At 38.2% G+C, this 24,834-nt stretch overlaps 3 protein-coding genes across 3 annotated transcripts; 2 read left to right on the top strand and 1 right to left on the bottom strand.

The window, feature by feature from the left end:
• Positions 1-309: 309 nt before the first annotated feature.
• On the top strand, positions 310-8,164 carry LOC146307678 (regulator of G-protein signaling 20-like). The gene is made up of 5 exons (XM_084747071.1): positions 310-462; positions 1,491-1,651; positions 5,349-5,432; positions 5,568-5,802; positions 7,231-8,164. Exons 2-5 carry the CDS (start codon positions 1,494-1,496, stop codon positions 7,417-7,419), a joined length of 666 nt encoding a protein of 221 aa, XP_084603197.1. The 5' UTR covers positions 310-462; positions 1,491-1,493; the 3' UTR covers positions 7,420-8,164.
• A 2,547-nt stretch (positions 8,165-10,711) lies between these two features.
• Positions 10,712-17,106, bottom strand: lypla1 (lysophospholipase 1). Its single transcript, XM_084747541.1, has 9 exons — positions 16,745-17,106; positions 16,532-16,563; positions 16,365-16,430; positions 15,310-15,357; positions 15,151-15,221; positions 14,961-15,034; positions 12,877-12,978; positions 11,743-11,919; positions 10,712-11,231 (listed from the first exon to the last, which is right to left on the bottom strand). Exons 1-9 carry the CDS (start codon positions 16,811-16,813, stop codon positions 11,172-11,174), a joined length of 699 nt encoding a protein of 232 aa, XP_084603667.1. The 5' UTR covers positions 16,814-17,106; the 3' UTR covers positions 10,712-11,171.
• A 2,137-nt stretch (positions 17,107-19,243) lies between these two features.
• mrpl15 (mitochondrial ribosomal protein L15) lies at positions 19,244-21,370 on the top strand. Its single transcript, XM_084747601.1, has 5 exons — positions 19,244-19,412; positions 19,584-19,741; positions 20,145-20,310; positions 20,670-20,793; positions 20,901-21,370. Exons 1-5 carry the CDS (start codon positions 19,308-19,310, stop codon positions 21,236-21,238), a joined length of 891 nt encoding a protein of 296 aa, XP_084603727.1. The 5' UTR covers positions 19,244-19,307; the 3' UTR covers positions 21,239-21,370.
• Positions 21,371-24,834: the final 3,464 nt, after the last annotated feature.

The raw sequence follows: 24,834 nt of genomic DNA on the forward strand, positions 1-24,834 counted from the left end.
CATCTACAAAGTCAGGAATCATGAATTTACATGAATTCCTATATTTCTTATGCAACTGTATGACTGATCTCTCAAGTGTGGCAGCAAAAAAGAGGAAATTTTATCATAATTTACTAGAAAACGACCCCAAAATATGAAATTTCGTCAATAACACAGCAGGATTTTATCTCCAAATAGAGATTAACAGATCAGAAAACAATATTAGGAATAAATAATGATAAAATCTAAATATCATCTGTAATATGCACTCGTCTGGCAGCCTCAGTGTGTGCTGAAGGAGCCATCGCTGTAACAGACCGCGCACATTGTGTTCTGGCCGCGGATGCTCGGGCGCAGAAAAATCTTTTCACACTTGCAGGAGACGCATGCGCGCAGAGGAGACCAACTGGTTTGTGTCAAGTCGAGGCAGACGGATGTGATCGAGCCAAAAATCACCTGTATTCTGGCATTCATGGTGACACAGTGAGTACACGTTTATATTTGGACTTTTGGACAGCGAAGGCCTGTTTAGAAATCAGCGTATAAACCCTCCTGTTTGTGCGTCTTTTTTTTTTTTGAGGGGGGGAAAGGCGGATGAATGTGAGCATCCAGTGAGGCTGCTGGAGCATCTTTATGTGGATATTCCAACATCTTCAATTGGTGCATATTGTGATCTGCAGTAAAATGATTAAATACGTGAAAAACATGTGCAGATCTGCTGCTTTTTTTTTTTTACCCTGAAAGAGGAAGACAGAATCCTCTCTGACTGCAAATTATCATCTGATCAAATAATTTCATTATGTTTCTATAAATGGCTGCATGCTGCTTGCTTCAGGGTGCTTGTCTTGAATCGACCATCATCATCATCGTGCGTGTGTGTGTGTGTGTGTGTGTGTGTGTGTGTGTGTGTGTGTGTGTGTGTGTGTGTGTGTGTGTGTATCCTCCCGTGAATGCGACTGATGGATGCGATTGCTGCGGTCCAACAGTAACGCCTTGTCGCTATCATTACTGCTCATCCTTCATAGACAGACAGACAGACAGGAGGAGAGGAGGAGGAGGAGGAGGGCGGCTGTTGCTCATCACAATTTGTTTTTCTTTTTCTCCTACATTCAGCATGATCCAACAGTCCGGTAGGATATGAATCATTGGATATATGAAGTAAAGCTCCTCGTTTCTTGGTTAAAATTGTCGATTACTGAGGTTGCATTGCACAGAAGTTGACCCCACGCGTCATGACGGTGGAGTGGTCGTGCATTCCTCAAGATCTCGGATGCTTGTTGCTTAAAATGTGGCGATGATCACCATCATCTATAGGTTGCATCGATCAGGTTTCATTCATCCTCCTCTCTCGGGCCTTGGTGGATCTCCACGCCTCCTGTCAGATCTCTAATCCCCTGTGATTTCTTGGATCTTGTCGTGTTTGTGTGTGTGATGCGGTAATAATCTTCCAGTAAATCCACCCTCCTCCACCCAAGACATCTCTCACTGTGGTCTTCTGTCTCTCCTCGCAGTCCATGGGCTCAGAGCGGGTGGAGATGCGTAAGAGACAGATGCAGGTTCATCAGGAAGCAGCTGCCAGTGTCCTCCAAGCGCGCCACAGAATGGGAAACACCCCCACCAACGCCTCAAACGCCTGCTGCTTCTGCTGGTGCTGCTGCTGTAGCTGCTCCTGGTAATAACACTCCACTGCTTCCCACACAGCAGGGCTGCGGACCACATATAGGAGATATGTGGTCTAAGAGCTCTTTTACTGTATTCTGTGAAGCCTGCTAAATATTATCTCATCTAATGGACACATTCTAGGTTGAATTGATGGTTTGGGCTGCTGATTTGCTGCCATCCATGCATCATATGCGCTAGGAGTGAACAGTTAATCAAAATATTGTTGAAATCGCAATATTTCCAAAAGCAAAATGTGTCACAACATTATAAACAGCAGGTGATCTTAGTCTAGCCTGCTGGACTCATTGGTCCTTTATCTGACTGAAGTTTGAGACAGAATCTATGGCCCTGACCACGGCTCTGAAATATGAGTAGCTGTGAGAAATCCATGCTGCTGTCCGTGGTGCTGAAAGTAACAGGCAGATTTGTAACTGCCTTTTTCTCTCCATCACGCCCTCAGTTTCATGTTGGATATTCTCTAAACTATTCACTATAGATAATCAATTTTATACAATATTACAGACTATGTTCTCTCTGTTCCAGCGAAGATGAAAACTGTGCTGCAAAAATGATAATTCCCAGTAATCGTGAATCATAAAACAAATGCAATATTTGTCAAAATAATTGCAATATGATTTCTTTTGATTTCTCATATTGTGCAGCCATATTCTGTACCCATCATGTGAATGAAAGTATTACAGAAATAATCTGTCCACATTTTCTGCCTTTATTCTGCCAGTTCTGTCAGATCCTCATGCACCACACCTCAGACTGTCTTGGTTATAGCTGCTGCAGTAGTAGGCCAATCACATGTTGCATGAAATCAAAAACGCGTGCGGGTGCAAAAAGCAAATGCAAGTATCGTCTGACTGAAAAAACAAAGGCGTTTAAAGGTTCAGTGTATAAGATTTACAGAGATTTATTGGCAGAATATGTCACATGGAAGATAATATTCATAAGTAGGTATAAAAATTAAAAAATAAGAATCGTTGTGAGGGTGATCCTCCATGGAGGCTGCCATGTTGTACTGTCATGTTTCCACAGTAGCCCAGAACAGACAAACCAAACACTGGCTCTCCTTTGCGTGAGTTTTACAGCCGCTGTAGGTTCTCCTACAGGCGTGGAAGGAGAGAGTGAGATGAGGTGTTTGCAATCTGCAAGCTCACTTAATCATAATCACTCGTCTTTAAAGTTCAGAGAGAGTTAAAAACAACTAGAAACTGAATTTCCTGTTAAAAAAAATGCAGTGTGAACGTTAACACTGTTTTACGTGATTAATCAATATGAACATTAATACATCAGTTCGTTGAGAAAATAATATGAAGGTTAACCAATAATGAATCAAACAATGTACATTTGCTTTGGTATTGAATTCTGCTATAATAAATATTTAAGTCTACCATATTATTAGTGTTCCGAAAAAATTTAGCGCATAATATCTTGTGAAATTAATGTAAAGCATTTGTTCAATCAAGAAAATCTTTCTGTTTTCATTCCTTTAAGGGTCGTTGTGATACTTTATGAGACGGATATGGTGCCATGAAAATCTCACACCACTGCAACCCTGTTTGCAGCCCTGGTCCACATAAGTCTACGCATATTGTAGCTCGTCGAAGCAGCGTACTTGTTAAAGTGTGAGCCTTTCATTCACAGTTTGGAAAATGTTGGCACTAAATAAGACGGTGCAAAATGAGTTTATGTTGGTGGGTGGATATTTTTATCACATGTGAGTTTTATCACAGAGTGCAGAAAAACATTTTTTTTTATGATACACAAGTTTGGGTCAGTGGAAAACCAGGCATTATTTGTTAAATGTAATGACACAGAAGCAAACTACATAATTTTGTAATATGAAGATGTCCGCCTTGGCCTCATTTGGTGAAAGCAGCTCAGTGGTGGATACTACTTCCTTTCTGCCTCCATCCTCCCACTCATTCAACAACACCACAGCCCACGCCATCATCCCAGAAAAACAGAAACACCGCGGTCCCGTGACCCACACTGGATCTCACTGGCTGGAGGCCTCGGGAGCTTTAATCTGTTTTGGACTCATCAAACGTTTACTTGGCGCTTCCTCTGAGAACGGCCGACCTGTTGTGTGCAGAACACGGCCATGTTAATTCAGTCCACTGGGGATGAGTAATGCGTTTTGTCTCTACAACTATATCAATTTCATCTAATTGTTGCACAGCTACAACAGCCACATTCCCAGATGGGACGCCTCACAGCGGACTCTCACCTGAGCCAATTAGTCCACAGCCAGCTGCTACATCAGGTGTTGGGGACATTTTAATTACGCTCAGGAGATCCCCACAGGAGGATGTGGACAGTTGACACACTTTACTATTTACGCCAACGTTCTCAATGTTCCCGGTAGATCATTCTGAATCTACTGACGGTGTTCTGTTATTTCAAACGTGGAACAAACAACATGCAGCGCCTCCAGTGTGATATAACACACACTGTTATATCATATCAACAATATGCAAAGTTATGTAACAAAATCACTGTTTCTGGGGCTGATTTCATGGTTTGGGCTAAACTGATTTCTTCCTCTTTAAGGGACAGTTCACCACAAAATCAAAAACATATTTTTACCCCAACCTGTAGTTTCTTCTTGTAGACAGTTCTGGTGTGAGTTCCAGTTCTCAGCCTTCTCTAGAACATAACAGAACTAGATCTCACTTTGTTTGTGAGGCTCAAAGTTCAAAAAACTCGACAGAAATCATGACCCGTTTACTCAGGAGCAGTTTCATGTAGGAACGGTTTTCTTTCTGCTGAATAAACTGATTCTACTGAATACAGCCACACTCTCAGAAGTAAAGGTGCTAACTAGAACCATAAAGGGTTCTTTGGCTTGTCCCCACCCTTTTTTGGTTCCCAGTAGGCTTTGGACCCTTTCAGAGTGTTCTACCTAGAACTCAACATAAAGGGTTATACCTACAACCATCTGTGAAAGGCTTCACCCAGAACCCTCTATGAGAAGTTCTACAGACAACCCCTCTATGGTATAATGGTTCCACCCAGAACCGTCCTTGGAGGTTCTATCCAGAACCCTCCCACTTTCGAAGGGTGCTAACAAAAAACTACCTTGGGGGTTCTACCAAGAACTGCTTTGATATTCCAAGAGTTTTATCTAGAACCCATTAAGGGGGTTCTACTAAGAATGTTTTTGCTCCAAGGGTTTTATCTAGAACAAACTCATAGGGTTCTATTGAGAACGTTTTTATATTTCAAGGGTTTTATCTAGAACCCATCAAGGGGGTTCCATCAACACCCCTTTTTGTTCCAAGGGGTTTATCTAGGGGGTTCTGCAGAGAATGGTTTTAGATTATGGTACAAAGAACCCTTGATGAAAGAGAGAAAAAGGGTTCTTAATGGAACCCTTAGTCTTACAAAGAACCCTGGACTAGTCCTGTCTTCAAAAAAAGGGTTCTTCAGAAGCAAATGGTTTTGGGTAGAACCTCAGTCTTTCGAGAAGAACCCTTTTGAAACCCTTGTTACGAAGAGTGCAGTGGCCGGATCACCGTGCATCTACTCACGGACGAGAGGATCGTGTTTGCTACATTATTTTTAGTAAGAACGTCTGACATTAAAGGACTCTAGAGTTATTTGAAATGTTCAGTTTTGAAATGGATGACGATCTATTTATAATCTGTTTATCAAAGAACAACCAGTCTCATTTTGTGCGTGTTTTTTTCTTCCAGTTTGACTGTTAGGAGTGAGGATGAGACAATACAAAGGTCCACATTTGAGCGCAGGACCGAGGGAACCACAAACTGTGAAGAGAGGTAACATCTTAACACTGTGACCCTTCAAAGACCATCTTTAATTTGTGTGTGTGTGTGTGTGTGTGTGTGTGTGTGTGTGTGTGTCATTACCGAGAGAATTAAATCACAACAATCCACTCTTCCTTTATCTTCCAGTCTGAAGCCCACTCTGGAAGACGCTCGCTCCTGGCCGACGTCATTTGAAAAGGTGATGAAAAGTGCAGCGGGTCGCAGCTGCTTCAGGCAGTTCCTGCGGACGGAGTTCAGCGAGGAGAACATGATGTTCTGGCTCGCCTGCGAGGAGTTAAAAAAGGAGACCAACAAGACTGTGGTGGAGGAGAAAGTCCGTCAAATTTACGAGGACTTCATCTCAATCCTGTCCCCTAAAGAGGTGAGCAGTGACGGCTGTGACAATGACCATGGTGCTGAAAAATATGAGAATCTATTGACAGAAAATTCATCAGCAAATAATTATAATTAAGTGACTGTTTCAGTCATTCATGAAGGAAAAAAATGCCAAACATTTTCTGGTTCTCAAATGTGAGATCTTGCTGCTTTTCTTTGGGTTTTGGACTGTTGGTCAGACAAAATAATCCAATTTAGAGACATTATCTCAGGCTGTAGGAAATCGTGGGGGGCATTTTCCAGTACTGTCAGACATCTCACAGAATAATAAAAATGGATAGATCATCAAAATAATAATTTAGGCCTGCATCTAATGGTTATTTTCATGATCAATCCATCTGTAAATTTTTGTCTTGATTAATTACTTTGTGTTGATTTCTTTTGTCCATACAACATCAGAAAAAAGTAAAGCTACCCCAAAAATATTAATGAATTTATGTCACTCTCATTTCCAAGTATGATGCTTAAACCTGGAGGCAATTAGCTTAACCTAGCATTTTTACAATACAAACAAGACAAATTGTGGTAATAAGTGAGCTTTAGAGGTACCAGTAGGTAAACTTATTCTTGAACTTTGTAAAGAGTCAGGTGAGCTGTTTCACTCTGTTTCCAGTCTTAATGCTAATGCTAAGCTAACAGTGCACTACCAGCTGTAGCTTCACAAACATCAAGGCATATTTCCCAAAATGTTGTGCTATCATACAGTAGATGATAATGGTAACAAATCCTCTCAACAACTAAACATTTTTATTTGTAATACGACTGACACTGATTTTTTTGCTGATGAAAGAGAAACATTTTGAGCCTTCAATGTGGTCAAATGTGGCCTTGATATATTCGTATATCTTTTTCTCTCGATGGCTCCTCTGGAGCTCCGTACTTTGGGGCTCTGGAGGAGATAAATCCTCTGCCTCGCATGATCTTTACATGGAAAAACAGCCGAGCGAGTTGCTGCTATCCATGCTAGCTAACAGGGACTGATGCAAGAGGGAGGAGGGCGAAAATTCACTGTGTGCATAACCAAGGGCCGATTGCAATATTCACAAAATCACAATATGGCCAGTGCAAAATCCAAATCACAGGAGCTGCAAAATTTTGATTAAGGTAAAATGTGTTGAAACATACCATTAAATGAAGCACTGTGGTGTTTCAGAGATCCCTGAAACCTACAAATCTTCTTCTCTAGACACAAGGGAACATGCTTGTTAGGTGGCAAAAATCACATTATTATAATTATTTTTTTTTTTCTGAGAAAGTGCAAAACTTATCATTAACTCTAAAATCATGACTCTACCCTTTAATTTTCTGTCACTCAACTAATCGATTAATCAACTGATCATTTTAGCTCTACATGATGTTCTTAAATCATATACTTCCATGTAGATCATTCATTTTTTCTGTTCATCCTCTCCAGGTCAGTCTGGATTCTCATGTCCGGGACGTGATAAACCGCAACATGCTGGAGCCGACCTCGCACACGTTCGAGGAGGCTCAGCAGCAGATCTACACGCTGATGCAGAGAGACTCGTACCCCCGCTTCATAAACTCGACCGCGTACACGGACCTGCTGAAGAGCCTGGAGGAGCCTCCCCCTGAGCCATAGACTCTCCACTGCCACACACTTAGCTTTTCAAAATGGCGCATGCGTCCCACCCGAAGGAGTCTTGTGTTCCTGCTGGAGTCGTGCTATTTAGAGAAAGACAGACAGGAAAATGAACACTACTTAAAACCGGTCTTTATCCAGCTGTAACTGCTGTTTATTTACCCATGATTAGCTTACCAAAATACTTGGAGCAAACAAGAACAAATGCTAGACCCAGCATCAGTTACTTGTTCAAAAACATATCTATATTTTTATATATTCCCTAGCGCTTGACATTGCACTTTTCTACCTTGTTTAATGAGGGAAAGCATGTATCTGTGAGCACTGCATTTGTATTTAGGTATATTGTGAGCCTTAATGCATATCCAGTTCTTGTAGAAACTAGTAGGTTTTATTTGACAGTAATTTAAGAAGAAGGAAAGTGCCTTGGAATAAGATCTTCTACACAAGCACCTTTGGTCTAACACAAACGGTGCGACAATGACTTCATATGTTGGTGCTTTCAGCTCTTCTCAAAGATAAAAAGTTTTTACAACTCGACGAGCTGATACCCAGAAATAGATCTTGTCTGTGTTTCAATACTGTGATATTAGTCTTATTCTATTTAATTTAATTTAAACAGAACAGGGAAAAAGAAACTGAATACATGACCATGACCACTGATATATTTGTGTATTTAAAAAGGAAATTTGTGTGAAATAGCTATTTGAATTCTCACAAATTAAATAAAGCACAATCGTATGTTGTTTTTGCTGTTGTGTCGTCAACATTCACAGAATATTCTTTCATAAAGGTACATTATTAGAAAAACTCCATGCGTGGATTGCATATTAAGCTGCTTGGATATACTTTTAATGTAATTTTTGCATATGTGCTTTGTTTGAAAATACTTATGTAACTAATGAAACATTCTACAGATTAGAGCTGCAAAAAATCATTTTCTAGGGATGCATGATATTAGATTTTTCAGATATCTGATATTTTTCAACTACAGGTGCCACGATTATCCAAATCCACCTTTTAATGTTGTTTCAATTTAAACGCTTTTTCGAAAACTATAAAGGTTTGATTTCAAAAGATCAACAGATCATTGGTTTTATGCCCTGACAAGCGTCATTCACATTTTAAAATTGATCTTTAAAAAGTTAGTTATATTGTATGAAGTGAGGTACGCTGCTCTGTCACGCTGTAGGCCAGGGTGGAATGATTAAAAAAACTGGGTGAATCACAGATTCTGCCTTTTCAGTTTAATTAATGAAATTAAAAGCTCATTCTGATCTATTTCCAATTTAAAATTGAAATTATAACACCTGTTTCCGACTCATTTTGGCTAATTGCTGATATATGAACATAGTTTTTCTCTCTTGTTGTGAATTAATATATTATTCTGCCTGCTTTCAACATTACTGTCCACCAACACAGACATAAAATACAATATTTAACAAAATGTAAAGATTCGGCAGGCAACAAAAGAAAACCACTGCAGAAAAGTTTTTTTTTTTCTCTGGTGCCTGTTTCTCTTTGAGTAGAAGAGACTGAAGTGACAGTTCTCAAGATGGACAATTAAATTCATAATGTTAAAGAAATGTGATTTGGCCTCTCCATGCATAATAACACTGAACAATGACTGCGAATGACTGACACTTGGAAAAAAAAAACCTCCACCCTGCAGACACACTCGTGTCGTCTTATCCACCTGACATATGGGCAGAAATGTTCATTTCAGGCAGATACTGATATTTCATTTTAAAGTCTTTATCGTATTGTATTATCATGTATCCCTAATTATTTCCATTAGAATTAATGATTATTTTTCATTCCATTATCTAAATAATGTCCAAAACACTGAAAAATGTCCATCACATTTTATGAAAGCTCAGGACAACATCGCCAAGTTCTTTTTTTTTTGTCCAACAACAAATCCAAAACCCTCAGATATTAGAATTACAATCATTTAAAACAGACAAAAAGAAAAAGAACGCAAACAGCAAATTTGAAAAGCTGGAAGCAATAAATGTTTGCCGTTTTTTGTTTGATGAAATGTCTTCTATTATTAATTACTGAAACTTATTAAACCTGCACTGCGGGACTTTCACATATTAATTAAAGTCTGTTACATTCAAGCCCTTGTCGAACGAGTTCACACAACGCTGAGTCATCCTTTCACCACCGGGTAAATCTTTAATTTGCAGATAGGCCTAAAATGAGTGTTTCAAAATTTAACTATCATTAAAAGCATGTTTGATTATTGTGCTTTGAAAAACTCACAGTAAACGCTGCAGTATTTAGCATCGACTAAAGTTAGCAACAGTCTCCCAGACGCAGACGGAGCAGCAACATGGGTCTGAAAACTCTGACATCACAACGTCAACGTCACCATTCAGTTCCACTGTTTGGAAGATTCTGCAATGCTGTTTTCCTGTGAAACTCCAGCCGGTGTTGTGGACTAAAAAAACTAAACCCGACTTTCAATCAGTATGAGGGTGAGTAGATAATGACTGTCTGCTCTAGTGGCTGGTTGCAATTTTGCGAACAGGAACAGGATGGGGCGGGTGTCATTCTGAAGGGGCGGGACAGGAGTATTTTTGTAGAAATGAGACAGAGCAGGAGTGGAAATCCACAGGGTTCCTCCAGGGTTCTCCAAGTTAAATGTAATACAATCTTTTTAATACCACTTTTACCACATTTAATGCCAACTTCTGAATGATACCGGCAAAAGTATTAAATAGTGGAAAATCAGTATGGATTTTAAGCATTTATTTACCAAGTACTTGAACGTAGAAGATCATTATAATACTCACATTCATATCGCCTGACATACCCTCACTTACATTTTAAGTTCTGCTGCCACTTAAAAAAAACACAGCCCTTCGATTTCTAAATTTCTGTTTTGTTTTTTTTTAAATATATTATTTTCAGAACTGAGGCTGCAGTGTGATCATAAATTGCGCCAAAAACATGTGCATTTGACAGTTATTTATCGCATTAGGGCATTTATTTAGTTGTACAAAAGGACAAAAAAAGAAGTCCTTTGTTCACAAAATTCTAAACTTTTTTAAAAATTTTAAATTTTTTAATTTTTAAAAATTCAACACTTTTAAGGCATTCATTTTAATTATTAAATTCAATACTTTTAGGACCCTGCAGGGACCCTGATCCACTCCTATATCGCCCTCTAGAGCTCACCTGTAGGCACACGTTGCAGGTGTTACATGTTTTGTTTTGTTTATTATCTGCCTTCGTGTCAACATTGTCTGTAATTATTGTCGCTGCCAGAAGAGGAAGACAAAAGTTCCACGCTGCAGGTTTAATTAAATGAGTTAATTAATCGACTAATAAATTTGTTTGAGCACTACTACAAATAGGCTACATTAATAAAAAGAACATTTAACAACAGGCCATTTATTGTGAGATAGAAGGTATTAAACCATAAAGTATAGCCCTAGTTATTCCAATACATACGTTTCCTAGAGGAAATGGCTTGTCTCAATGGCAAATAGCTTAACAATCAAGCAACTAATGTTACTCTACTGTAACACTGAGGACTGTGTGTGGCTCCAGGTCAGGATGCAGCATCGTTACAGTCATGCCTCTCTCGGGCTAACGTGTAACCCCAGTCCTGTGGCTCTATGAGTAGCAGCGCGGTGTTATTGTCAAGTAAGTCAGTGGTTCCTCGAGTCCACGGAGTCTCACTGGACTCAAGCCCAAAAGGACTCTGATGGTGCTGTCCGGTTGTTCGGCTACTCCTGAGCTCACTCGTCGCTGATGGGAGGAAGCTGCTTCTCTATGAATCGCTTGATATCCACCATTTCCTGCGCAGACACAAAATGAAACAAGATATATAACACAGAACTCAACAGGAAGTGGGAGGAAACAAAATGATTGTCTTAAGCATCATGATCCTTACGTTTTGTACAATTCTTGAATTTATCTTTATTTAATTACCGTGCTGGACTGTGACAATACATAACATGATATTCCATGGTTAATTATTTTAAAACAATATCAAATGAGGCACAGTTACAGATATTGCTATACTACTGGCTAATACTTTTTAACCAGTTACATTATTAATGGCAACTAATAGATTAATCATTAACATCCATCGTTAAAAGGAAAAACTAATTTTATGCAGACAAAAAATTAAATGCTGTACACATGAGATTTATTATATATATATGTACAAAACCTAAGAATCACAACACATATCAAATTGGCGTATCAGAGTATCACAACAGTGTCGAATCGAGAGATAAGTGTATCGTTCCTGTCCTAAAACTCAACCAGAGCTTCAGATTGAAATGTGACTTTCCTGACACTGACCTCGGGACAGGCGCTGTGAGGTAGACCCCGGTACGACTTGAAGGTGATGTTGGATGGATTGCAAAGGCTTTTCATCTTCTCTGATGTCTGGCTGCCAAATATGAAGGGCACCAGGGGGTCGGCGTCCCCGTGGCATTGTAGGATGTGCATGTCCTTGTTAGCACTGTTGGCAGAAGCCTGAGAATAGAAGAGATTAGGATTATTCTAATTATCTGATTATGACAGATTATGACTTGGCTATGGGATATCCCTAAACCTGTAATTCAATTAAAGGAATAGTTCACAATACAGTGAACACTGGGAGAACTTTACATGTATTTTTTTGAGCAATTCAAAGATGTTTAGAAGTACAATACATTTGAACTCATAAACAAGTTAATGAATTTGAACTTTCAAGTGAGCAGCACATTTAAACATATGTTTTAGTATTTAATGAACTACTTGAAGGGGTTATTGTTCGGATTTTTTTAAGTGGGTTGTATGAGGTACTTATCCATAGTCAGTTTATTACCTACAGGAGATGCATGTCGGCACACTCCTTGTTTGGAGAGGCAGCAGAAGTACTGATGTAGAAAGCTTAACTGTACTGCCATGGACAGGGTCAGCAACAAAATGTATTTTTAGCCACTGGGAAAAGTGTGTACAATATTTTCACTGTTTTACTTTGCCATCTGACAGGAAACCACTCTGTTGCCAAAAACACTGATTTTACCTCAGAACACAGGAGTTGCTCTGCTCTTACTGCCTCCATCTATTAGTTTGTCAGTGTGACTTTGTTTTAAAGGGTTAGTTCAGATTCACATAAGTCACACAATAACACAAACAAACTAATGATCGTGTCAGCAGTAACCCAGCAACTCCTTTTTTCTGCCAGGTCAAATAAATGTTTTTAGCAGTGGAGTTTGGCTGCTTTGCAAAGAGTGATATTTGAGTTATAAAACCAGTTTCCCATTATAAAAGGTGTGAGGTAAAGTGGTGAAAATATTTTAAATATAGAGTATTCTTAAACTGATACAACCCCAACCCCACTTCAAATAATCTGAAATATCCCTTTAAGAATTTGCATTTGAAACAGTGAATATCTAAAAGGTGCAGGTGTAAATGTCATGCGTCATATTTTTATGTTTTTTCTACCTGAGGGAAGGAGTTGCGGAGAGGGAGCCAGCAGCTCAGAGCGACCACTCCGGCTAGCTTCTGCTGAGTTGTCAGAGCCGTATAGAGAGACAGCGCTCCACCCTGGTAAAAAACAACACAATGCTTTGGAAAAAATCCCTTTCAAATATGTCTTGCGTCTATTATCAACAAGGGCTGGGTCTCATTTTAAAAACTAAAATACCATGTATGTATCTGTATCTGTATGTATCTGATGTACCAATACAACTTCCCTGAAAGTGATACCGATACCAACAGAGTACTTCAGTTGATTTGTTTTTTGCTACTGCAAGGCTTGTAGTTACTGCAGCAGCAAACGTCACATTAAATCAAAAAATGCTTGCTGTGACTGACAGAGAGGAACCATACAAACAGTCTGTTTTTTTTTCTAGATCTGGGTACAAAAAGGATCTGATGCAGATTGTCTTTGACTGGAGAAGTTGCGATACCACTGGGTGTTTCAAGTACAAATACATAGCCCTGTTAGTAATAGAGAAATAAAAAAGCATAACAGATTCAGCATCATAACAGCAAAGAATTGAGCTTATTTCAGGTTCTTACTGCATGGAAAAACAGACTCCTGTTATTCTCTGTGAATTAACTAATATCAGATTTGTCCATTTGTAATTAATTGCTCATGTACAGATTACTTCTAGTGCAGCACCGTGTGTGTTGCTGCAGAGCTGCAACTGCACAAAGTGATACAAACAGCTGATCTGTTAAATCACAAATCTCTCAATTTAACTTCCCGGAGTCTCTGCTGGTTGCCTGGCAACTGCTCAGAGCCAAGAAATAGTCCTGCACAAAACCCACTGTACAAGTGAAAATCGAATTGTTGTTTTTACATTTCAGCTTTTGTCTGGACTACACAAACGAGATACAACATGTTAATTATTGAGCTTTACAGGTGCTAGTGGGTGGACGTTGTTACCTTTGGACAGAGACAGGCTAGCTGTACTGCTTCCAAGTTAAGCTAACCAACTGTTAGCTGTAGCTTCATATGTCAAACAAAATGTCAAACAAAATGTCAAACTTTTACTTGACTCCTACATGCCATTTCCACCAAATTTTGTAATCCCACTCATGAAACTGTGTCTAATTCATGCACTTGACTTTAAAAAATTTACAGCTACTACAAGGAACTTTCATACTGTTTTGCTTTTTGAAGCCCCTGTGGACAGCCACAAAATATAATGTCAAAAACAAAACTACCTAAGAAAATCTCTTCCTGCTACTTTTTATCTGCCTAATATACAACTCACTGTAATTTTGGCTGCAAGTCTGCAAGCCAAATTGTTTCATCTCATTTGAAGGAGAATCAGGCACAATATAGTATGTAGCTTTAATGATTCCCCTTACGGAAAATTTGGTAAAGAGTTCAAAAATATTTAAAAAGTAAAAAGTAGGGAGAGGGAACTGCTATGTTTGGCTGCCACTCACTGCTGCGCCTGTGCTTTTATCTATCAAGAATAACTACATAGAAATAGCTGATCCTCTCACTGATGGCCTCGTTTGCTTATGTAGGTCATATAGAGACATCAGTATTAAATTGAGACTGTTTCATAACCAGTTAAAAACTCCTTTTGGTGTGTTTAAAAGAGTCGGGGACCTAAATGGAGACTGAACTAAGAGAGAGCTGTCCCTGTTTTTTTTTACCTGCCTACAACACAACTTAAACTGATTTTTGACTGAAGATATAGCCTAAATAGTTTAGAAATATAACTTATTATAATATTATTCTCATGAATAGTCACATTCCTAATAATTTATCAGTATTACTCACTGCAATGCCTTTTTCCAAAATAACAGCTTAAATAACTGCCAAACAAAAATCTTCTTGACATCAGTTTTGTTCTAATCATGCTACTGTAAACTTGTGTTCTGCAGCTTTTAATTAACTGTACAAGTCCTGTATTTCAGATGTATGCATTTATATTTTAAGACTCCCCCCTTGAGAGGTGCACTTATGTGTATGTTTTGCATTTGGTTATGCAGATACCTTAAGCAGTGAATCATAGTAAAAACAGCGTTATGTAACACAGCATCTGTGTACATGCCACACCTACCTGTGAAAATCCACCCAGGATAATTCTGTGGGAAGGTATCCCGTTCTTCACTTCTTGGTCTATCAGGGCTTTAACTGTCGACAAATTAAGGAAAATCCCAGCAATTAAATCTGACTCATAAGTACACAAGCACTTTATGCAACATATTCCAAACATGAGTACAAAGTTACGATGAAATTCATAGACGTACTGTTCTCCGACGCCCTTTTAATACCGGACTCATCTTCATCCGCATCTGGGTTCAATCCATAGATATCAAACCTATATATGAGAAAAAACATGCCAGGCTCATTGAGTGTGTGACGACCGCACTGTCTATTCAAATATACTCAAATATTTTGTCACTTACCAAGAAGGCATGGACATTCTCATGTTCAAAGAAACAGGCATGGTGGGACTGTAATCATTGGAGAAAAGTAACATCACAATTTGCCTCAAACAACACAAAACATGTGAATGTTTACTTTGACTGTAAACAGAGAGTCAACAAGTTTAGATTGAGATTTAATTTTAAACCTTCAGTGACAAATTTAGTGGAAGGTAAGTTATTTAAGTGATTGTGTAACCTCTTGGTCACAGGCAGCATCAACAACAACCAAGCCTCTTAATCATGCAATTAAAATTTTGGAAGGAAGCCAACAAGATCTCAAGAACATACTCATTGCTATGTTCTTGAGAAAGTAAACATATCAAGTTTTGATCATTTAATTAAATTTGGACATGAGGAAAACATTTTGAGCATCCAACAGGGATTGGAAGATGCCCTTATGTAAATCTTCATTTGGACAAGGAGCTTTTTCTACTCAGGGGATCAACATGTGGAATTCCTTACATTTAACTCTACCTGGATCCTGACTGGTACTGATTTTAAACTCAAACTGAAACAGTTTTTGAAGAGGGATCAGTCACATAGTCATGAATAATCTGATACTTCTTGTTGTGCTGTGCTTTATTGTATTATAATTTGACATTTAAAAACAAAGCTAAAGTTTAACTACAACTTTAAAAAAGTACAGTTAACTTCATAATTCAACTGTTAAGGCCAATCAAAACCATATTTAAGACATTTTAAGGTGTAAAATTCAGATTACTGGATCTTACACTTTTTGAAGACATGTAGAAATCACGTGTTTGTGGTATAGGCATTTATAGTTGAGTTTGTGTTTTGGACTGTCTCTTGTGTATTTGTCCTAAAAGTTTCGTAGAGTTTCTGTATTTTTAAGACCCATCGCAAATTAGCTTAGGTTATAAATGCGATGGTGTGTCCATGTACAAATAAACATTAAATAAATTAGACATTCAAGACCATACAAGACCTTGAAAGTATATTCTTTGATACTTTTCAAGGCTTTTCTAGCACTTGCAGACACCCAGTGTAAAGTTATAGCAGCTGTGAATACTCACGCATGTGGACAGATGTATTTCACATGTGGTATCCTGATGCCTGCGAAAGCTTCTGCCCAGCCATGCCTGTCAGGTGGGACAAAATTAAATCAGTTTTAATGGAAGTGTATTTGTCTCTATGAGTGACAGACTGATAATTTTGCACCAAAGGTGCCTTCTTCACGTACCCTGTATCACCAAGGCCGTGAAGAAATATCACCTGTAAAAAAAAAAAAAAAAAAAAAAAAGAATACACATTACTGCAGAGGCAGGTACGGGCTTATACATGTAGGAATTTGGCAGCAGTTTTCTATGTAGTTAGCTGTATTGTTGTTGGAGTCTACAACTGCTTTTTGTCTAACTTTAACTAGCCAGACGTCAGTATTGTTAGGTTAACTCACCGCCGCAGTGGCTTTCCGGGCAGCAGGCACAATGGCAGGTAAAGGCGCTGACATGTTATTGCCGCACATACAGCGCTGAGGCAGCTGATATGTAGGGACAAGTTAGCTACGAGCTAATAACGATATTCTCAACTGCCAATTTGTGTCGATCTTGGTCCAACTCCGGCCGTCAACTGACAAACAGCTGAAGGACAAATGTCGACTGAATATGGAGGTCGAAGTACCTCCGCCTCGTATTACCGCCACACCGCCGTGAATTTCTTTTTGGAAGTTGAATTTTGTGGAAAATAATTCACCGCCGGATCACACTAACGGTTAGCTAGCTAGCACGCTACTCGCCAGCAGCACTGACACGCTCTATTATCCCGCCCCCTCCGCTACGTGATTGGCTATGAGTAGAGGTCTTTTACAAATGAAAAACGGAGATTGGTTGGTTGAAATGTCAATGAGCCCAGGTTTAATAGCAGTTAAATCCTCAACAATGACTAACACACTTTAGTGTCTCAGGTATATTAACAATATACATTATATAATCATACAAGTATTAAATTACAAAATCAATATTATGTAGATTCAATTTATTTTCAATTTATATATGTATTTGCTTTTCTTTCTTACAAAGAACTTACATGTACAAAACTTGAATGAATAATATGTGTAAAAGAAAATTAAAAAAGAAAGACAAAAACACATTTTTTAACCGATAGGGGCTAAATAAACAAAATAGAAGATAAAAATATTTCTATATTAAATAAACGTCTTGCTTGAATTCCTTTATTAAAGCAACAAAGCACTACCTCTAGAAGACCAAACAATATAATAATCCACACAGCAAAAATCCACGCATATATGGCAAGCCGTTTTAACATTTAATAGCTAAATATGACTATCCGGAATTAACATTATAGATATCAATAATTTCATTTTGACTAGTCGTAATTATATTGTGACTAGTAAATATTTTCATTGAAGATATCTATAACTTCATTCTGACTAGTCAAAAGTACATTTAGAGATATCTGCAATTCAATTTTGACTAGTCAAAACAGAATTGCAGATATCCGAAATGACGTCACTTAAACTGACACTCGACTCGTCACACATCCTAAATGACAAATTACAGATATCTGTAATTCAGTTTTGTATGGCAAGCCGTTTTAACATTTAATAGCTAGGCCGGATATGTATTGCAGATATCTGTAATTCATTTCTTCCTATACACAATTATCATTTCAGATATCCACAATGTAATTTTTACTAGGACAAATGACATCACTTTTTCCCATTCATGTGTATGGGGTTTGTCATTACAGATATCCATAATTTAATTGCAGATATCCACAACTCACATTGCAGATATCTACATCTGAATTATGGATATCCCTAATTCCATTTAAAGATATCTACATCTGAATTATGGATATCCCTAATTCCATTTAAAGATATCTCCAAATGCCCTTAATTCAAGATATCTTTAAATGGAATTATGGATATCCCTAATTCCATTTAAAGATATCTCCAAATGCCCTTAATTCAAGATATCTTTAAATGGAATTAGGGATATCCCTAATTCCATTTAAAGATATCTTGAATTAAGGGCATTTGGAGATATCTTTAAATGGAATTAGGGATATCCATAATTCAGATGTAGATATCTTTAAATGGAATTAGGGATATCCATAATTCAGATGTAGATATCTGCAATGTGAGTTGTGGATATCTGCAATTAAATTATGGATATCTGTAATGACAAACCCCATACACATGAATGGGAAAAAATGATGTCATTTGTCCTAGTAAAAATTACATTGTGGATATCTGAAATGATAATTGTGTATAGGAAGAATTACTTTGTGGATATCTGAAATGTTATTTTTGAATAGGAAGAAATGAATTACAGATATCTGCAATACATATCCGGCCAATGTTAAAACGGCTTGCCATACAAAACTGAATTACAGATATCTGTAATTTGTCATTTAGGATGTGTGACGAGTCGAGTGTCAGTTTAAGTGACGTCATTTCGGATATCTGCAATTCTGTTTTGACTAGTCAAAATTGAATTGCAGATATCTCTAAATGTACTTTTGACTAGTCAGAATGAAGTTATAGATATCTTCAATGAAAATATTTACTAGTCACAATATAATTACGACTAGTCAAAATGAAATTATTGATATCTATAATGTTAATTCCGGATAGTCATATTTAGCTATTAAATGTTAAAACGGCTTGCCATAATATGAAGCGTCTTGTGTCATGACCTTTAGCACAGATTTTCAGGGCAAACAATTGTTTTTTTATTTGCTATCTTTACCAACTAAACATTAAATAAGTTTATATATTTGTTTTTCTACATTTATGATCATTGATTGATTTAACGACATTCACCAACAATTCAACCTAAAATGCGTCAAAACGCAACAGTTTTTGTTGTACATTTTGACTGTCGTGCTTTTATGTTGAAATATCGCCAACATAACAGGACGTACTTCCTCTTACTTTGGTCACGTGACCTGTATGCCCTTGGTTTGGCAAGCTTTGACATGTGAGCACCAGAAACATGTCTTTCCCCAAAAAACCTGGTGGTAAAGCGTTAGATGTTTTGCAGAATCTGCCGCGGATAACTTTAGCAAACTTACGGCCTGAACCAGGAGCCAAAAAGCCGGTAAGTTTTAATGTGTCGTCTCTTTTATAGATACCTTTAGCAGCACAAGTTAGCTAACATAGCTACTTAGCCTGTTATGTTAGCTGAAGGAGACGAATGCTAACCTACTGTCAAGATGATATATTAGCAGATTAGCAGAAACCCATCATGCTCAGTTTTCTGTAATTGTAGGACAAACGGCGGGGCAGAGGGCAGTATGGTGGCAACAGAAGCGGCCGAGGGCATAAAGGAGAGCGGCAGAGAGGCACTCGGCCTCGGCTGGGATTTGAGGGCGGTCAGACCCCTTTTTACCTGGCCATTCCAAAATATGGCTTCAATGAAGGACACAGGTAAAGGCTTGTCACCCTCTTCTCCCCATTTGAAATTAACCAGTGACGGTTTGAACGTGAAATGTAAGTCTTTGTTGTAATAGGGCACACAGATAAATAAAACATAGGTTACAAGCTGCCATTAAAGTTTTTGCAGAAATTCCAGTTATGATTTCTTCTTATTACTATGACACACTCCTCTCATTAACATAGTAGAAAAGATTGCAAATGTCATATATTCACAAAAATATAAACAACATCAATGATGAGGATCATAGATTGCTCATATCTTAAAATAGTTATTGATTGGTATCCTGTAGTTGTTGCACAGATGGCATGATTTTTGCATTATGGTTTTTAGTTTTTGCTGAACTGAACGTCAGATTCTGTTGATCAGCAATGCAATATCTGTTCTCTTCCTCAGTCGCCGTCCTCAGTACCAGCCTCTGTCGTTGAAACGACTGCAGTACCTGATTGATCTGGGACGGGTCGACCCAACCCAGCCCATAGACCTGACCCAGCTGGTTAACGCCAGAGGAGTGACAGTCCAGCCTCTGAAGAAGGACTATGGAGTCCAGCTCGTTGACGAGGTAGTTGCTGCATGCTTAAAACTGGTTGCTGATCATGGTCTTTTTTTTTCTTTTTTTTTTACATCTTCCTTGGATCACAGAGTTGTCACAACAACAGAATTTTAATTCCCTATTTGTCTGTGTTAAGTAATTTCTGTAAAACTACAAGGAAAATAACATGCTGGTGCACATAATGGGTTTGTGGAGAGGAAAAACACAAGTAGACACTGAAGAATTTTTCTTCTGTTGGCTTTGGATCGTCTTGTGCCAGTAGGTGGCGCCACATAACAATGTTGTCACTCTGTCACAGATCAAGATGTTGTTTTTAACCCCTGTTTTTTCACCCTGCTCTGTCACAAGTTCACCTCTCTCTGTTCCAGGGTGCCGATATCTTTGCTGCAAAAATCAACATTGAGGTTCAGAGAGCTTCTGAAGGAGCTATAGCTGCTATTGAGAGGAACGGAGGGGTCATCACGACCAGTTTCTATGACCCTATAAGTCTTGGTAACTAATGAATCATCAGTCTTATGCATTCACCTACATTATAGCATTCAACTTGTGTAGTTTAGATAATAAGGCTAAGAATTTGGTTGTTTTTTTTTTTTTTGCAGGGATTCTCATCAAGCCCGTCCCCTTCTTCTCGCGCGGTCAGCCTATTCCGAAGCGAATGTTACCAGGGGAGGATATGGTCCCGTATTACACAGCTGCTGAAAAACGGGGTTACTTGGCAGACCCAGAAAAAATCCAGCAGGCCCGGCTCGCCCTGGCACAGAAGTATGGATATATTTTGCCAGACATTTCAAAGGACGAACTGTATCACATGCTCTCCATGAGGAAGGATGTTCGACAGATCTTCTTTGGCCTCGCTCCAGGCTGGGTCGTTAACATGCCAGAGAAGAAGATTCTGAAACCCACTGATGAGAAACTGCTGAAATATTACAGCTCATAGGTGCAAGGAGAAGTAAAATAAATGTTTCTGTACAGTATATCATGGCAAAAATGTCTCAAAACGTGTAAAAAAAAAAAAAAAAAAAAGCCTTGGACATGTTTCCATTTTATATTAAAACGTGAAAAAGCAACAGTCTGTGTTCAAGAATGAAGTATTGTCATTAAACTTGTCATGTCTTGCGGGGGAAGAACTATTCAGATCCTTTACTTAAGTAAAAGTACCAGTGCCATAAAGTAAAAACACTCTGTTACAAGTTAAGGTCCTGAAGGCTTGCTCAGTAAAAATACAGATTTATCATCAGTTAAATGTACTTAAAATGTTTCAAGTAAAAATACTATGTGATAATAAACTGTCCCTTATGAGATTACATAATACCAGGTTTGGAGGAAGTACTCAGATCTTTTACTGAAGTAAAAATAATAATACCACAGTGAAAAAGTACTCTGCTACAAGTAAATTTTTTTGAATTTAAAGTCTTACTCAGTAAAAGTACATTTAAAGTACCATCAGCTAAATACACTTAAAGTATCTAAAATAAAAGCACTCATCCTTGAAAATTGTCTGTAGTAATCTGCACATTTTGTGTGACATTAGATTGTTAATACCAGTTTTGGAGAAAGTACTTTTGCTCGAGTGAAAGAAGTAATACAACAGTGTAGAAATACTCCTCTGCAAGTAGAAGTCCTGCTTTAAAGATAAAAAATAAAGGTAGCATAAAAATATGCTCGAAGTACCATAAGAAAAGGTGCAGAAGGACACATTACAGGCTAATATATTTTACTATGTGTTTAATGTTGCAGCTGATAAAGGAGGATCTAATTTTAATTACTTTAACTGCTGGGTAGTTTAATCTGCAATAACACAAAATGTATTAGTTAATTAATATTTTGTATCAATAAGCTGAGTCTGAAAAGTAATGTTAGTTGTCATCTATTCAAAAAAAGTGGAGTAAAAAGTACAATACTTTGGTACAGCCCTTGAGTACATGTGCTTGGTGATGTTCCATAACTGGTCAGGTCATCAAACAGAATTATTCGTCGTTGTTATAAAGTATTTATGACATGATTCACACCACCTTTATGAGTATTTCTCTGCTTTTGAGTGGCTGACGTCTGACGGCCTCGTGTCCGAGCACAACTGGCCCGTGCAGCATGATGGAAGGAACGTGAACTGTAACAGGTGAGGGGGAAATAAGGAAAATAAGATAACTCAAAGAATGAAAACAGGAAACAGATGCCTAGTGATGTGTGTTACTTGTGAAATGGGTTGCCTAGGCCCTAGAAGGGGAGTTTGAAATTAGTCATAGGCAGCTGTATCCTGGTGTGGACGTTCAAAAGATCCCTCCCCACCCCCCTCTTGGAATACAATCGCAGACAAACACATACATACGAGTTCACCCGCCTATGCTGCAGAGACGTAATGATGCCGTGAAGAAATGTTTATGCCTCTTTATCTAAGGAAATTACTGTGATTTGATCTTGTTGTGTTTATCACTAGAGAATGTCACCCACCTTCACAAGGTTCACACTTTCACTTCAGAGTCGACACATTTCCAGCCTCTTTTTGACAGACAGGTTGTGATAATGTGATATGTCATAAAGATTTTAAGATGGTACAATTGACACAGAGTGAAGTGAGAGGAGGAAGATTTGTTTTATTTTTAATTCTAACATCTCTACTCGAGTTTATTGTCAATATCTCAGCTTGACTTTATTCTCATCACTCGTCATTCTCTAACATTTTCACTTTATTCTCAACATTTTGACCTTTTCCTCAACATTTCAGCTTTATTTTAATTTATTCTCATTTTCCCCTTACCCTCTGCCCTGTCCTGACCTCTGAAGTTTTGGTTGGATAATGGTCCCCTTGTATTTGAACTCTCCGTTACGCTCGTGTTTATTTTTTGAAGTCAAAATGCCACACTCTCTATAAATAACTTGGTATTTTACACAGATATTGTCTTAAGGGAGGCTGCCATAGAATTTCTGCTGGTATAAAAACACTTTATCAAAGGAAGCATATGTTTGTGTGAGTGTGTGCAAGACTACGAGTATTGTGTTTCTATACAAAGTCCCCTCTGCTGCGTTACACTCTGGTAGGCAGGTCTCAATGATGAAGTATAAAAAGAAAAGTGACAGGAAAACATGATGCACCAAACTGTGTGTTTTATATCAATGATTTTATTAAGTCAGTTTTATGTTTAATTAAAAAAAACATGTTTAAAGGTGAATTTCTTGCAGTATTTGTAAATTTCATCATGAGTTACCTTGAGAGACAAAGGTCACACTTTGATGATTTTTCTTGTGGTTCCCTGAGTGTTTTCCTGAATCTCAAGTATCCAATAAACTACACAAGTAGTGGATACGTACACAGCCGGCCCTGCCAGGAAAACCAGCCCAAATCCTTACAGCATAATACTTTAAATAAATCACGCCACAGGAAAGAAACAGCACAATCATTGTTTATGGCAGAACTACAGTGCTTATCTTCAAAGCAGCAGATCCTTTTGAATTTCTATCAGGTCTCAGACGAGCAAAAGAGCGAGCTAACAGGCGCAAAACATCGACTCCGTGGACGTGTGGCTGCAGAAAGTTTGCAACAGAAGAATGAAGAAATCAAATCAAGCATTTTCTCCATCAATTACAGTTAAGAAAGCAGTGGCTAAAAAGATTTGTCAGTCTGTTTTAGGGAAGCATTTTATCTCTGGTTTCTGCTCCAAATAATCTAATGTCTGAGTCTCACCAGTTCACACTATTTAATTAAACATCCAAGCTTTGCTGCTGGAGCTGAGCAGGACAGATTGTTTTGGTAATCTGCTGACTTGAATGAGCCGTTTAAGACAGACACAGATATCATGGTGTCTCACAGGTCTCAGTCTAGTTCCAGTTAATAATTAGGGCTAATTACAGCTAAATGCAGCCCTCTTTTCTCTCCTCTGTCTGCTGAAGTGTGGCTCTGGTGTTGGATCAAGGTCAGAATTACACATGTACTGTAGGGGAACAATTAGTGTCTAAAAACATGGATGTAATGATAAATGGCCCGCGGTGGCAATAAGCCACTAACATCAGAAGCTGTCTGGACAGTAAAAGACTTGGAAGACTTATTTGGTTCCTCAGATAAGACTCTTATCAGTAGCAGAATACAATTCCTAATTTACAAAGAATAGTTTTCCAGCAGGAGTGGAGCTCTGCCTCGTCAGTCGGTCTCAGTCTGAACGAGTCTGCATGATAAACAAATGTAATACAATTAGAAAACAGAAAAAAAAGGAGCCAGAGGGGAGATTTGATGAATGTTTTCTTGAATTAATCAAACTTCTGACCTGTTTATCACAAGTAAGAACACGTTATTAGGCATTTATCGACTAAATAATGATTCAAACTGGATATTTAAAATGTTCAGGACTTAAAAATGCTTATTTTCATGATCGATTAGTGTGTAGATTACTTTTAAGATGAACTGATTAATGTTTTATCATAAAAATTGTCATAAAATAGTGAATAAAATGCCAATCAGCCATGTACTGGTCATCTTTCTAAAATCCTTGAGACATATCAAGAGTAAAAAGTCACTGCAACGACTTTGACTCCACACTTTAT

The sequence above is a fragment of the Lutjanus erythropterus genome, chromosome 21 (genome assembly GCF_056507025.1).
Source record: "Lutjanus erythropterus isolate fLutEry1 chromosome 21, fLutEry1.hap2, whole genome shotgun sequence".
Classification (NCBI taxonomy): Eukaryota; Metazoa; Chordata; class Actinopteri; order Lutjaniformes; family Lutjanidae; genus Lutjanus; species Lutjanus erythropterus.

What these genes read in the sequence shown, in the direction of transcription:
- lypla1 (XM_084747541.1), bottom strand. Translation starts at nt 16,813, where the DNA reads ATGTGCGGCAATAACATGTCAGCGCCTTTACCTGCCATTGTGCCTGCT. An exon ending in CACGGCCTTGGTGATACAGG is followed by an intron (nt 16,431 to 16,531) that starts GTACGTGAAGAA and finishes CCCACCTGACAG; the next exon opens with GCATGGCTGGGCAGAAGCTT. An exon ending in CTCACAGCGCCTGTCCCGAG is followed by an intron (nt 11,232 to 11,742) that starts GTCAGTGTCAGG and finishes GTGTCTGCGCAG; the next exon opens with GAAATGGTGGATATCAAGCG.
- LOC146307678 (XM_084747071.1), top strand. Translation starts at nt 1,494, where the DNA reads ATGGGCTCAGAGCGGGTGGAGATGCGTAAGAGACAGATGCAGGTTCAT. An exon ending in ACCACAAACTGTGAAGAGAG is followed by an intron (nt 5,433 to 5,567) that starts GTAACATCTTAA and finishes TTTATCTTCCAG; the next exon opens with TCTGAAGCCCACTCTGGAAG. An exon ending in CAATCCTGTCCCCTAAAGAG is followed by an intron (nt 5,803 to 7,230) that starts GTGAGCAGTGAC and finishes CATCCTCTCCAG; the next exon opens with GTCAGTCTGGATTCTCATGT.
- mrpl15 (XM_084747601.1), top strand. Translation starts at nt 19,308, where the DNA reads ATGTCTTTCCCCAAAAAACCTGGTGGTAAAGCGTTAGATGTTTTGCAG. An exon ending in AACCAGGAGCCAAAAAGCCG is followed by an intron (nt 19,413 to 19,583) that starts GTAAGTTTTAAT and finishes CTGTAATTGTAG; the next exon opens with GACAAACGGCGGGGCAGAGG. An exon ending in GAGTCCAGCTCGTTGACGAG is followed by an intron (nt 20,311 to 20,669) that starts GTAGTTGCTGCA and finishes TCTCTGTTCCAG; the next exon opens with GGTGCCGATATCTTTGCTGC.